Source organism: Pelodiscus sinensis, chromosome 3, assembly GCF_052426305.1.
Source record: "Pelodiscus sinensis isolate ZL-2025 chromosome 3, ASM5242630v1, whole genome shotgun sequence".
Classification (NCBI taxonomy): Eukaryota; Metazoa; Chordata; order Testudines; family Trionychidae; genus Pelodiscus; species Pelodiscus sinensis.
Genome location: NC_143054.1, coordinates 142,708,168 through 142,722,249, shown reverse-complemented (window position 1 = coordinate 142,722,249; position 14,082 = coordinate 142,708,168). Strand labels below are relative to the sequence as shown.

The 14,082-nt window shown below is 53.8% G+C and overlaps 1 protein-coding gene across 1 annotated transcript; it reads right to left on the bottom strand.

Moving 5' to 3' along the window:
* Window positions 1-3,657: 3,657 nt before the first annotated feature.
* On the bottom strand, window positions 3,658-13,995 carry HSP90AB1 (heat shock protein 90 alpha family class B member 1). The gene is made up of 12 exons (XM_075925053.2): window positions 13,878-13,995; window positions 13,550-13,696; window positions 12,859-13,065; window positions 12,366-12,525; window positions 11,771-11,904; window positions 10,826-11,134; window positions 9,736-9,901; window positions 9,293-9,483; window positions 8,733-8,880; window positions 5,958-6,226; window positions 5,157-5,490; window positions 3,658-4,207 (listed from the first exon to the last, which is right to left on the bottom strand). Exons 2-12 carry the CDS (start codon window positions 13,694-13,696, stop codon window positions 4,098-4,100), a joined length of 2,175 nt encoding a protein of 724 aa, XP_075781168.1. The 5' UTR covers window positions 13,878-13,995; the 3' UTR covers window positions 3,658-4,097.
* Window positions 13,996-14,082: the final 87 nt, after the last annotated feature.

Below are 14,082 nucleotides of genomic sequence, written 5' to 3'. Positions count from 1 at the left end.
CCCAGTCTCCTGGTGCTACCTGGGTTTCAGCACTGCACTGGCTGCTCTGTGTCTGGTGCTGGGATGGGGGCAGAGAAGGGGATAAGGCTGACCATGCTCTGGGAAGGTAGGGGTGTCATGGCTAGGGAAGGCTGTGGGCCCCCTGTGCTTTGAGTGAGGGGCAGGTCTGTCTCTCAAAGGGCTATGAGGGGGGGGGCTTGCCTCTCATCCCTACTTTTACCCACCATCCATGAGATGAGCTCCCTGCCGAGCACAGGTCATTGCACCCTGACTTCCACCCGAGGAAGCTGAGGGCAGGCAGTGCAGCAGCTGTGTACAGCACAGCCATCAGAGCCTAACCCAGAAAAAATGTTGGGGAGGGTTGTGGGGTGCAAATAGGTGCTGGAGATACAGCATGTGGTACCTGGCTGGGGAGCTGGGCCAGAGAGAGCAGAGCCACAGAAATGGGAGGAGCAGGTGACCTCCAGCCATGAGCCAAGCTTCTTCTCCTACCCCTTCCATGCAGGGTAGGGCTGTCCCCCTTCTTAGCACAAGCAGCAACAATTAGCCTATCACAACCACCCTCTGCTCCCCAGCAGCCCCAAGGATGCTAAGCTAGCAGCCATGGGAGGCCAGAACATGTGCCACCAACCTTCAACAAGCTGGCTCTGCTCCTACTGGAGCACCCCCCTCCCTCTGCATTCAGGTCCTGTCTTGGTCTAGCCTCCCCTCCCTGCCCTGCCGCCCCAGTTGCGCAAGAGCTCTGGCTCATGGTGGTGCAACCAAAGCCCAGCTGTACAGCAAGCAGCTGCATGTCCCAGTAGCATGCTGGCTTCCATGGGCCTTGAGTGGCTGGAATATGCCACCTTGTGGCAAGATGAGAGTCCTACACTTCTACCCTCCGAGAAGCACTGGGACACTCCAGCTCCAGGACCGGCTCTCCCCCCTTCCATGTGGCCCAGCAGCAGTACTCCCTGTAAGCTGTGCACTGGGGCAGCACCCCAGAGATTCAAATGCCTCTCTAATTAGCAGTGGCCCCAGTATGTGCTTCTATTAGTGATACACATCTGCATGCCTGGGTGCACATAAGTATATTCTGCACATGAAGGGAAAAAAATAAGAGGGAAGGGGCAGCTGAGCCAAGTCTGGGAGGGAAAGGCTGAACTCTTCACACTCTGACTCTGCTAGGCCTCCTGCAGGAAGCAAGTCACATCAGAGCTGGCTCTTCTCTCCAGTGCCGTGTGTTCCAGAACCAAGATAGCCCAGGAGAGAACAGGCACTAGTTGCAGAGGTAACTGCTCAGCCATTACCTCAGGGATGCTGGTCAGCCCAGAGCCCAATAGGAAAGCTCTCTTAAGAACATCCCCATTTGTGCACTGCCCACAGACTGTGCAAACTAACTGCAATTGGAGCCTGTGAAAGCTCCAAGAGCAAGAAAGCTGAGGGCACAGGTTGTGGTAGAGGGGAGGTACTAGGGCAGCATAAACTAGAGCTGTTGAGGTAAGGCACACACCAGCAGAGCAAGACTCTGCCTTAGCCTCACAAAACAGTGGTGCAGCTACCCCTTACCCCAGTGGTCTCCAACCTTCTTAACCACAAGATCATTTTTAAGTGCAAATGTAAGAGCTACCTCCAACCCACATACCCGAGGACCTGCCCTTGCTCCACCCCTTCTGAGGCCTCAGCCTGCTCACTCCATTCCCTGTCCTCCCTGAATCTCATTTGCTTTCACCAGGCTGGGGTAGGGGCTGCATAGTGCAAGCTCTGGTCCAAGGAGTTTGGAGTGTGAGTGGGGCCCTGGGCTTAGCCCAGGGCCAAAGATCAGGGTCTGGGAGGAGTTTCAGGGTGCAAGCTCTAGGAAGGCATTTGGCTGCAGGGGGACTCACATCTGGGGCAGGAGGTTGGGTGCAGGAAGAAGTTCAGGGCTGGGACAAGGGTTCAGGAAGCAGGCTCTGGCAAGGCATTGTTTAACTGAGATGGCTTCCTGGTGATGGAGCACTAGGGTTAAGGCAGGCTTACTCCTGCCCTGGCCCTGCATCACTCTTGAAAGCAGCTGGCATGGACAGCCATGGCGCCATGTGCTGCCCTCATCTACAGGCACTGAGCCCACAGTTCCCCATTACTGATCAATGGGAGCTGCAAGAGTGGTATCTGTACCCAAGGACAGCATGTAAGACCCCCTGCTCTACCTTTTCAGGGGCTGCAGGGACATAGCAGCCAAGGCCAGGAGCAGCAATGGCAACAGGGCTAATTACTCCAGCCACAACACGTTAGGTATTTTAGAACTCACTACTCAAAGAATTAAATGTGTTAAGAGCCAAATGAAAATTATGAAATAACCCACGTTGCAAGCAGTAAAAGTAGTAACAACCCCCCCATCTATGTATTGGGTCAGGAGATGAGAGGGAAGGACAGTGTGGCTGTGTCTACATTAGCATCCCTTTTTCAGAAAAGGGTGCCAATGAGACCAGTCAGAATTGCAAATGCCGTGGGGGATTTAATATCCCCCACAGCATTTGCATGAACATGGCTGCTGCTTTTTTCCGGCTCGGGGCTTTGCAGGAGAAAAGCGCCACTCTAGACGGGATCTTTCAGAAAATAAAGCCTTTTCCAGAAGATCCCTTATTCCTGATTTTAAGAGGAATAAGAGATCTTCCGGAAAAAGCTTTATTTTCTGAAAGATCCCATCTAGACTGGTGCTTTTCTCTGGCAAAGCCCCGAACCGGAAAAAAGCGGCAGCCATCTTCATGCAAATGCTGTGGGGGATATTAAATCCCCCACGGCATTTGCAATTCTGACTGGTCTCATTGGCACCCTTTTCCGGAAAAGGGATGCTAATGTAGACACAGCCTGTGTGTTTGTGGGAATGACAGACACAAACAGTGTGAGAGTGACAGATTTGCATTGCCAAGCTCCCTCCATCCCCTTCTCTGTGTGGAGATGGGTACAGAAGTGGGGAGAGAAAGGACACGCTGACATCAGTATCTCTCCTCTTCCTCCCACAACCTGCACAGAAAGCAAGAGGTTTGCCTTGGAGGCAGCTCCAAGGCAAAGGGCTAGAGCAGCATGATGGGGTGGAGGGCAACTTAAGGGCCAGCGCTTGATAGGTTCCTGGCCACATCAGTCAGGATCACCTATCAGAGGCTCCAAGATCTACTGGTTGGTGACCACTGCCTTACCCTCTACTGAAAGAGGCAGAGGTGTGGTACCTCCATGTGGGAGCTGGAAGGTAGGCAATGAGCAGGAGTATAGAACAGTAGCCCCAGCCCTGCCTTCCCTTCCCTTCCAAGGGACAAGTCTAGTTCTGTGCATGCAGCACAGCCTGGTTCCTGCAATTGCTACCGTAGCAGCCAGATGCCCCTGCTTGGCAGGTAACAGTAGCACAAGCCCCAGGCCTTTCATTAAGCTGCCCCACAGGGTGCTGGCTCTGAGTGGGTGTGGGTGCCACTGAAAGGAACAGTTCTGCTTGAGAGCAAGCAGGGCCAACATCAGAATGTTTTGAATGCAGCACTCTTCCCACTAAGCACTGCTTATTGCCACAGCCTCCCCTGCACTCCCTCTAGCACACCACTAGGCCTCTCAGGGACACCACCCGTTAGGAATACAGGAAATACCAGCCTCCAATTCTTCACCCCCTCTCCCTCCATTATGTGGAGCTGGCACAGACAAGGCAGCTACTCCATGTAAGTCGCATTCTCTATTTGATACTGTAATTCCAGTAGAACAAAAACCAAACGGCCAACAAAATACAACATCCTACCCTAGGATGCAGGCAGCAGCCACAGGGTGGGGACTGGACTCCCTGCTGTGCTTGGAGAGAGAGGTGAGTGCTTGGTGCCCAGCAGCACAAAACCCCTACATGGGGGGGTGGGGAGGAGGAATCAGACCCATCAGCACAACCCACCTCCTCAAGCACCTGGTTCAACACAAGCAGAAAGAAAGATGGAGCACACAGGGCTGGGACCCTGCAATCCCATCCACTACTGACAGCAGGGAAACAAGTAGGGAGAAAATTGACACTAGGGGAGTCCAGGAGTCAATAGCAATTGCAGGGGCCAAGCCCCGCTCTTCCCAGGTGGAGAGAGTGCTGGAGATGAGATGAGGAATGGCTCCCCTTCTTAGTCCACCTCCTCCATGCGGGAAGCATCTTCCTCTCCCTCTAGTGGGGGGATCTCTTCAGGGACAGCAGCGCTGGGCTCCTCTGTGGTCACCTCATCCTCATCAATACCTGGGGAAGGAGACATGCAGGTGGGTCACACTGAGGCCCACTTCCAGGACCACACTTAGCATGGCAGTGAGGGGAGTTCCAAAGAGGCCAGAGCAGCCCCAAGAGCAGCACGCTTGGAGGGCAGGAAGAGGCCTCTACTCAGCAAAAAGAGCAGAAAACCCAGGCCTTCTCATAGAGGGTGGGCAAAACATTTTCAGCAAATCAAGTTAAAGCAGAAACCCAGCTTTCCATCAAGGCTCTTTTCTGTGCCAAAGCATGGCTGCTTTCGCTGCACAACACATACTGTCAAGAAGCCATTGCCTAAAAACACCTTTCAGTTCAGAAATGCGGCCGGGAGGGGTCCTCTCCTGCCCCTATCCTCCTCCCGGGGCCAAACTCACCCAGGGATTACCTACCCCATGATGCTCCACAGGTGCTAATGGGGAGTGGAGCATAGTGGGAGACAGTTCTCAAACCTGTCTTCTAAGCTGGTCTCCTCCCACAGGCTGCTAGCACTCACCACTTGCCTCTCACATGCTGGCTAGTGCACAGGCCCCAGCATGGTGTATAGGTTGCACACCACTCTAAGCTTGCACAGGATAAGGCATCTTACACCCGCCTGTTGCTACATAAGAGCAAGATATGCTTCATGCCAGGAGACAGTACCTCCTGCAGCTCTCCTCCCTCACTGCACTTCCTGCTGCAAGCCTGGTCAGGCCTTGCTTTAGGGCTACTCCTTCCTTGAACTGAGGAAAGAATAAGCCAGGATTGAGGGGTTAGTGCTCCTTTCCTTGGACTGGGGCAAGGTGCCTGCTATGTGCTCAAGCCAAAGAAGCAGCTTGACTTCTAACTTTCAGGGTATGCAACCATGCAGCAGAGTTGCTGGCACTGATCAACTGGAGAAAGCTCTTTCCCCAGAGTCTATGCTCAGAAGCCAACTTTGTGACTTCCAGTCACCTGGGACACTTACCCAACCCCAGCTTGATCATCCTGTAGATGCGATTGGAGTGGGTCTGGGGGTCTTCCAGGGAGAAGCCGGAGGAGAGCAGGGCCGTCTCAAAGAGCAGCACCACCAGGTCCTTGACTGCCTTGTCGTTCTTATCAGCCTCAGCCTTCTGGCGCAGGGTCTCCACAATGGGGTGGTCAGGGTTGATCTCCAGGTGCTTCTTGGCCATCATGTAGCCCATGGTGGAGTTGTCCCGCAGCGCTTGGGCCTTCATGATACGTTCCATGTTGGCTGTCCAGCCATAGGTGCTGGTGACGATGCAGCATGGTGACGAGACCAGCCGATTTGAGATGGTCACCTGGGGAGGCACCAGAGGGTTAACAGACCAGGCAAAAGCAGAGCAGGGTCTAATGTGCTTTGATGGAGCCTGAGCAGTGGAGCCCTGGCTGCAGGAAGGGCATGGATGCCCTCTGCAGCACTGCATCTCTCCCATGCCTTGGCCATCGCACTTCCACTTCCAGGGGACAGACAGCCCCACCACAGACTTCTCCTAGCCAGCTTCAGGACCACAGCTGGGACAGCACTGGCAGCTCATCCAACCTCTTGGTGCCCCATGAACATTCCCACAGCACTACCCCCTAGAAAGGTCTGTGTGCCTCATCTGCAGCCCAGCTGTTTGGAGTAAGATGCGGCAATGCATGCTGGGACCTCTAGTCTGCAGCAGAGAATCAGCTGATGGAGACAAGGGTCCAACCCTTCTCTGCACTGAGTGGGGCCCCACTGAGCCCTGGGCTGGGCTGGAATCCTCACCCTACTCCCTTTTACCTTCTCAACCTTCTTATCCAGGATTTCCTTCATGAGCTTGCAGAGGCTCTCAAACTTGGCCTTGCTTTCCTCCATCTTCTTCTTCTCGTCCTCATCCTCCGGCAGCTCCAGCCCCTCCTTAGTGACCGACACCAGGCTCTTGCCATCAAACTCCTTGAGCTGCTGCACGCAGTACTCATCGATGGGCTCTGTCATGTACACCACCTCGAACCCGCGCTTCCGCACACGCTCCACGAAGGCAGAGTTAGCCACCTGCTCCTTGCTCTCACCTGTGCTAGTGGAAACAAAAGGTCACCAAAGCTCGGAGCTGGCTGCGCTCTGGGGTCCCCTGGTAGGCACCAGCTAGACCTCAACATGCCCCTGCCCCTTTAGGGGCAATGTCTCAACCAGAATCGGATGAGAAGGATCTGCTAGACCCATGGTGCCAAACACAGACCTGGCCAGTCCCTTAGAGAATGGACAGCACAGAACTTGCGCACACACCTCCCAGCCAAGGATCCCAGAGTGCTGACTGACATGAAGAAGTAGGGAAACGGCCCTATTTTAGGCTGGAGTCCAGCATGATAACATGTTGTCATACAATGCATGTATGTTAGACTTTCTGGGGAGAAGGCTCACTTTTCCACACAATCCTCCCAGCTTCATGCTCCCTTAGGAAGTGACCCAGCTCGGCCCCTCAGTGAAGCCTGCCTGTCCCATGAGAAGAAGGGACATATGGGGGCAGCAAGCTGGCAGAAGTCCCCAGATTACACCAGCAACCTGATGAGTCAGGTAGGAACCAAGTGAAAGACTCCCATTCTGGAATCTAACTCTTTACATTGGATTAGCAGTACCAAACCCAGTAGGTTGGGGAATCATAGAATCAAGAGTACTAGGACTGGAAGGAACCTCGAGAGGTCATCGAGTCCAGTCCCCTGCCCTCATGGCAGGAACAAATACTGTCTAAACCATCCCTGAGACATTTATCTAACCTGCTCTTAAATATCTCCACAGTTGGAGATTCTACAACCTCCCTGGGCAATTTATTCCAGTGTTTGATTACCCTGACAGTTAAGAACTTTTTCCTAATGTCCAACCTAAACCTCCCTTGCTGCAGTTTAAGCCCATTGCTTCTTGTTCTAGCCCCAGAGGCCAAGAAGAACAAGTTTTCGCCCTCCTCCTTATGACACCCTTTTAGATATCTGAAAACTGCTCTCATGTCCCTCCTCAATCTTCTCTTTTCTAAACTAAAGAAATCTAATTCCTTCAGCCTTCCCTCATAGGTCATGTTCTCTAGACCTTTAATCATTCTTGTTGCTCTTCTCTGGATCCTCTCCAATTTCTCCACATCTTTCTTGAAATGTGGTACCCAGAACTGAACACAATATTCCAATTAAGGCCTAACAAGGGCAGAGTAGAGCAGAAGAATGACTTCTCGTGTCTTGCTCACAACACACCTGTTAATGCATCCCAGAATCATGTTTGCTTTCTTTGCAACAGTGTCACATTGCTGACTCATATTCAACTTGTGGTCCACTATAACCCCTAGATCCCTTTCTGCTGTACTCCTTCCCAGTCGCTTCCCATTCTGTATGTATGAAACTGATTGTTCCTTCTTAAATGGAGCACTTTACATTTGTCTTTATTAATTAAACTTCATCCTCTTTACCTCAGACCATTTCTCCAATTTGTCCAGGTCATTTTGAATTATGACCCTATCCTCCAGATTAGTTGCAACCCCTCCCAGCTTGGTATCATCTGCAAACTTAATAAGCATACTTTCTATACCAATATCTAAATTGAAGATATTGAACAGAGCCGGTCCCAAAACAGACCCCCTGTGGAACCCCACTTGTTATGCCTTTCCAGCAGGATTGTGAACCATTAATAACTACTCTGAGTACGGTTTTCCAGCCGGTTATGCACCCACCTTATAGTAGCCCCATCTAAGTTGTATTTACCTAGTTTATTGATAAGAATATCATGCGAGATCGTATCAAATGCCTTAGTAAAGTCTAGATATACCAATCTACCACTTCTCCCTTATCCACAAGGCTCATTATCCTATTAAAGCTATTAGATTGGTTTGACATGATTTATTCTTTACAAATCCATGCTGGCTGTTATCTATCACCTTGCTACTTTCCAAGTGTTTACAGATTATTTCCTTAATTACTCGCTCCATTATCTTCCCTGGCACAGAAGTTAAACTGACTGGTCTGTAGTTTCCTGGGTTGTTCTTATTCCCCTTTTTTAGATGGGCACTATATTTGCCCTTTTCCAGTCTGCTGGAATCTCTCCTGTCTCCCATGATTTTCCAAAGATGATAGCTAGAGGCTCAGATACCTCCTCTATCAGCTCCTTGTGTATTCTAGGATGCATTTCATCAGGCCCTGGTGACTTGCAGGCATCTAACTTTTCTAGGTGATTTTTAACTTGTTTTTTTAATGTTACCTCCTAAAACTACCCCCTTCCCACTAGCATTCACTATGTTAGGCATTCCTTCAGACTTCTCGGTGAAGAACGAAACAAAGTCATTGAGCATCTCTGCCATTTCCAAGTTTCCTGGCACTGTTTCTCCCTCCTCCCTGACCAGTGGGCCTACCCTCTCCTTGGTCTTCCTCTTGCTTCTAATGTATTTATAAAAAGTCTTCTTGTTTCCCATTTGGAGGGACAATCCCTTCCCTGGGGAGTATGGAGGGGCACAGTGAGGGAGATTAGGTCCACCAAGCAGTCATCATGCCCAGGTGATGAGATGGGAGAGATGTTTGGCCCTTCCTGTCTGACAGCCCTCACCTGTGATGTAGTAGATGCTCTTCTGTGTCTCCTTCATGCGGGAGACATACTCTGAGAGTGAGGCCATCTCATCACCAGACTGCGATGTGTGGTAGCGCAGCAGCTCCGACAGGCGCTTCCGGTTGGTTGAGTCCTCGTGGATCCCGAGCTGGGGGGTAGGAGAAGGGGTTTATAGGCAGGATCCAGGAGGAATTTCACTAACACTCTCCTGTCCTCATGAGCTGGAAATCTAACCCTCCCTGCAAATACCCCACCCACACGGAAGGGTGGGGGGGGGACAGGCAGTCAGGGAAGCATGCCATTTCAAGCACGGGGGAGGGGGGGGGTAGAGTTAGCTGCATCAGCAGCACTTGCCCTTCTTGGCAGCTACGACGACAGATGGTTTGGCTCTTCTGCTTCAGAGCCCGGCCAGTAAGAGCAGTATAAACCAGAAGCCCAGCCCAGAGAAGTTATGGTCATAGAATAGGCCTGGCTCTTCAGGTTCCAAGATCCACAGGCAGACGAGGCAAAGTAGCGGCCTCTTTGCTCCCAGATGGGGGGGCTGGCTGGCAGGCTCCTACCTTGAGGTTCTTGGAAAAGGCTTCATAGAATTTCTTGTAGTTCTCCTTGTCCTCGGCCAGCTCTGTGAAGAGCTCCAGGCACTTCTTGACGATGTTCTTGCGGATCACCTTGAGGATTTTGCTTTGCTGCAGCATCTCTCGGGAGATGTTCAAAGGCAGGTCCTCAGAATCCACCACGCCCCGGATGAAATCTGAGGAAAGAAGGTAGAAGAAAAGACGACCCAGAGAGAGTGAGAACAGCCAGGAGATGCTCCTCCACCCAGGAGCACACAAGTGCAAAGCAGAAAACCCCGGTGTATCCCTCCTAGCAGTACCGCGAGGCAGCGTTATGTATTGCAGCAGTGCAACTTGAAGAAGCAGCTAACACGGCAGGGAAGAAACCAGAAACCAGTTAAAGTGGGAGTTCTGCCCAAGGGCGAGGGGGTAACACAGGGGGCTCTTACTTAGGTACTCTGGGATGAGCTCATCACAGCTGTCCATAATGAAGACACGCCTCACGTACAGCTTGATATTGTTCTTCTTCTTCTTGTTCTCAAAGAGGTCGAAGGGGGCGCGGCGCGGGATGAAGAGCAGAGCTCGGAATTCCAGCTGCCCCTCCACAGAGAAGTGCTGCACGTTGAGACACGAGAATGAGACGACCAAACTACCATGACTTTGTTCCTCTAGCCCTCCCCTGGGAAAGAGCCCTTCCTTTTGGCCCAGCTGCAGGAGCACCCAGAGGGAATTGGGTGGGGGCAGAATGGCTACCTTGGAGCAAAGCGCACAACAATGCAATGGACAGGCAGGTGGGACAGCACACCTAGCACTTGGGATTCTTCATCCCCACGCCCCAGTGATTGCTGGGCAGGGTCTAAGGCCCCCACAGCAGCAGTTCCCATCCCCATTTGCTCATGCCAGAGAGCAGCAGCCATGGCCTCTGCACACCTAGATGAAGCAGGGAATTGGGAGTGAGGGTCATGCTGATGAAAGGGCCAGCAAACCTGCACCACACCTAGGGGAGAGGCTCCATGTTCAGGACCAACAGCAGTATGTCAAATGGGCTCAGCTCTGAGGCCAGGGGGAGGGAGATCTGGTGGCGAGGCTAGGAGTGTGTCAGTGGGGCTGGCAACTTGGCAGGAGCCCCATGGCAGTGGGGTGAGGGGTAGGGGCCAGAGCCCAGCAAGGCTGGGAGTGTGGCAGGTGGGCCAGCGACTCAGGAGTGCAGCAGGACAGGGAAAAGAACCCAGCAGGGTGGGCCAAAAGCAGCCAGCAGTAGGGAGGGGTTTCAGAGGCCAATGACAGGGGACCTCTCCTGGCCTGACAAATCCCCTTGTTTAGGACCGGTCCCAAAGGTGCCAGGCCAGGGAGGTCCAACCTGTAACTACAATTCAGTCACATCTCAGAGTCTAATGAAACATTTTGGGGGGTCCCTCTCTTTCTATACTAGAGTATACCCATGATGAAGAAAGGGGGAGCCTATACGCTAATCTGTTCTGCTTTGTGAGATGGAGGAGCCCCTTGGCCACTAGCGGTGTGGCCAGCCCCTGCATTCACCTTTACAGCCAGGTGGTCCTCCCAATCATTGGTGAGGCTCTTGTAGAACTCTCCGTACTCCTCCTGGGTGATGTCGTCAGGGTTGCGGGTCCAGATGGGCTTTGTCTTGTTCAGCTCCTCCTGGTCAATGTATTTCTCCTTGATCTTCTTGGTCTTCTTCTTCTTGCCCTTACCACCCTCCTCTTCCTCCTCATCTGAGCCCACGTCCTCTATCTTGGGCTTCTCATCCTTGGGGGCTGTGTCCTCATCCTCTTTCTCCTCCTTCTCTTCCTCATCGTCACTGATTTCCTTTTCCCGCTCTTTCTCCAGCTGTAGGAAGAGGTAGAAAGACGGCCGTGGCAAAGGCAACTAGCTTACTCAGGGCCTCCTATTTGCAGAAGATCAGGGCAGTGACAAACACCATAGCCCCAAGGGAGGTAGGTGTCCTACTAGGCTAAACATTGCCATGATGCACGGCACATAAAGCACTGGTTCACATTTTGCAAATGGTGCCTTTCAGTGGCTGGGACAACCAAGAGGATAAGGAACCATGGCCACCCCCAGCTGGTTGAGACCTCCCATAGCTCATGCACTAGAGGCCCAAACAAGAGGAGACAGAGGGCTGGAATTCCAGCCCCACCCCCTCACCAGGTAGGGGAGGTGCTGGCCCAAAGCACCGGCATGGATTTTAGGGATGTGAGTTTGATAGAACAGTATACCCCTTCTGTGATACCCTCCCCCTAGAGGCAGTGAGCTAGTTTCCACTCGTACCATTCTTCTGGCCAACTCCTTAGCAGCAGGATGAGTGCCCAGCTCTTGCCTTCACCCATCACAGTCTCTTACATACACACACGGGGGGATAGGAAGGCTCAAGGCAGAATGTACCAATCTCTCCCCAGTCTCAGCCTGGGCCTCCCCCATGCTCTATCTGTCCTTCTCATGGGTCCTGCCATCTCACATACGTACGTAAAGGGTGATGGGGTAGCCAATGAACTGTGAGTGCTTCTTCACCACCTCCTTGACCCGCCGTTCCTCCAGGTACTCTGTCTGATCCTCCTTCAAGTACAGGATCACCTTGGTGCCGCGCCCGATGGGCTCACCTGTGGCACCAGGAGAGAGGCTGTGGCATTACCGCTGGACAGAGCTCACTGGAGATCTCATGTCAATGGCAGGTGCAGCCCACCGCTAAACTAAAGGGAGGATCATCACAGTGTTTCTAATGGGAGCCAAGGTCATGAGAAAGTAGGGCAGATGCACTGCTAGTACTGAGCCTGCACCAAGCTTAAACCATGGCTTTGGTTAGCATTGAGAGTAGCCTTCTCCTCTTGCACCTACAGGATAGCCCTGAGACCTAACCCAAGATGACAGGTTACTTTCACCTTCACACACAACCCTGCGACCTTCTCCCTCTGTGATTGTTTCACCACCAGTAGCAGTTAAGGCTACAACACCTCACCCCCCCCCCCATATCATCAACCCTCTCAAAGCCATGGGACCCCATGGAAGATAGAGAGGAGAGGGGCAGCTGGTTCCTTGCAAGCCCCATCTCCACAGTACATACCATGATCAGTTTTAACAGTGAAGGAACCCCCAGCTGATGACTCCCAGGCATACTGCTCATCATCATTGTGCTTGGAGATGACCACCACTTTTTCAGCCACCAGATAGGCTGAGTAGAAGCCCACACCAAACTGCCCAATCATGGAGATGTCAGCACCAGCCTGCAGAGGGAAGGAGACAGGATGAGAAGATCAGGACACCAGAAATCGGTGATGTCTGTCAGGTGTGTTCCAGTAGCAGGGAACTGGGCCAATGCACAGTAGAGACAGGGATAGGGCAGGGCCCCGCCACCTTCTCTCTGTGCAGGAGGGAGCAGGGAAACACGTGGGCAAGCCAAGAGCACTCTATGCTGCTCCCTGGGAGGACGCCGACCCAGAAGGCGACTGTCCCTCCGGCAAACACTGAGTGTTGAAGCTGTAAGGCCCTATGAAGGACACGAGCCCAGGAGGTGCCCAGGCCCACACGCTCTTGTGCCCGGACTCAAGACTACTCACCTGAAGGGCTTCCATGAAGGCTTTAGTACCAGACTTAGCAATGGTGCCCAGGTTGTTGATGAGGTCGGCCTTTGTCATACCGATGCCTGTGTCTACCAGAGTCAGGGTGCGGTCCCGGGGGTTTGGGATGATGTCAATTTTTAGCTCTTTGCCACTGTCTAGCTTTGAGGGATCTGTCAGGCTCTCATAACGGATCTTGTCCAGGGCCTGGAGGAGAACAGTGAAGGTTTGCAAGGCCCAGTTACTAGTCACCTACCTGCTCCTTGGATCTTGTCCTCTGCCTGCTCTGGAGAGGAAGGGGCGCATGACACCCCCCCCCAACAAAGGGCCTGGGCTCACTCAAACCCCTCCAAGGGGTAAAACACAAGGCCCTGCATGAGAGCAGCACTGTGGATACCCCATCGGAGCAACACACAGGCCAGGGATGGGCTCATTCCCCACCCCACCCCCAGGAAGAGAGAACCCCTGCAGACCAACGGCTGACGCTGGATGCCGCCTCCAGGCCAGCTCCCCCAAGGGCAGCGGGGCAAACCCGCCCTGGGCTGTGGCTCCCCTGCGCCAGGGAGGCTGGCGGGGGAGGGACGCCGAGGGGATTCCCAAGGGCGGGCGGCGCTGGCGAAGGCCGTTAGCGCTCGCGGCCCGGGCTGGCCCAAGGGCGGGCGGGCAGGCGCGCGGGGGGGGGGGGGCTCACGTCGGAGGCGTTGGAGACGAGCTCGCGCAGGAAGATCTCCTTGTTGGAGTAGAAGGTGTTGATGATGAGCGACATGAGCTGCGCGATCTCGGCCTGGAAGGCGAAGGTCTCCACTTCCTCCTCGCCATGCTGCGCGGCTTCCGGCATCTGCAACGCGGACAGCCCGCATCAGCGCGCGCCCGACCGGTCAACGGCACCTGCCGCGCGGCCCGGCCCCGCGAGCCGGCCCCCCCCCCCCCCCCCCCTCCTCCCGCGCTCAACATGGCAGCGCCCGGCGGCGCCACGTGCCCCCCCCCTTCCCAGCCGAGCCCGCCCGCCCCGCCTTTACCGTGATGGGCTGGGGTTCGGGCAGGAGCGAGCTCAGTCCCTGCTACAGGCGCTGCGGTGCGGCCGGGAGAAAGAAGCCGGCACCCCCTCCGCCAGCCTTATATAGGGGCTGAGCCCGGCCCCTAGATCCCTCCGCCTTAAAAGGGCCACGCTGGGTCTTGCGGGGCCCATGATTGCTGTGGATCCTGGTACTTTCTCTTTTCCCA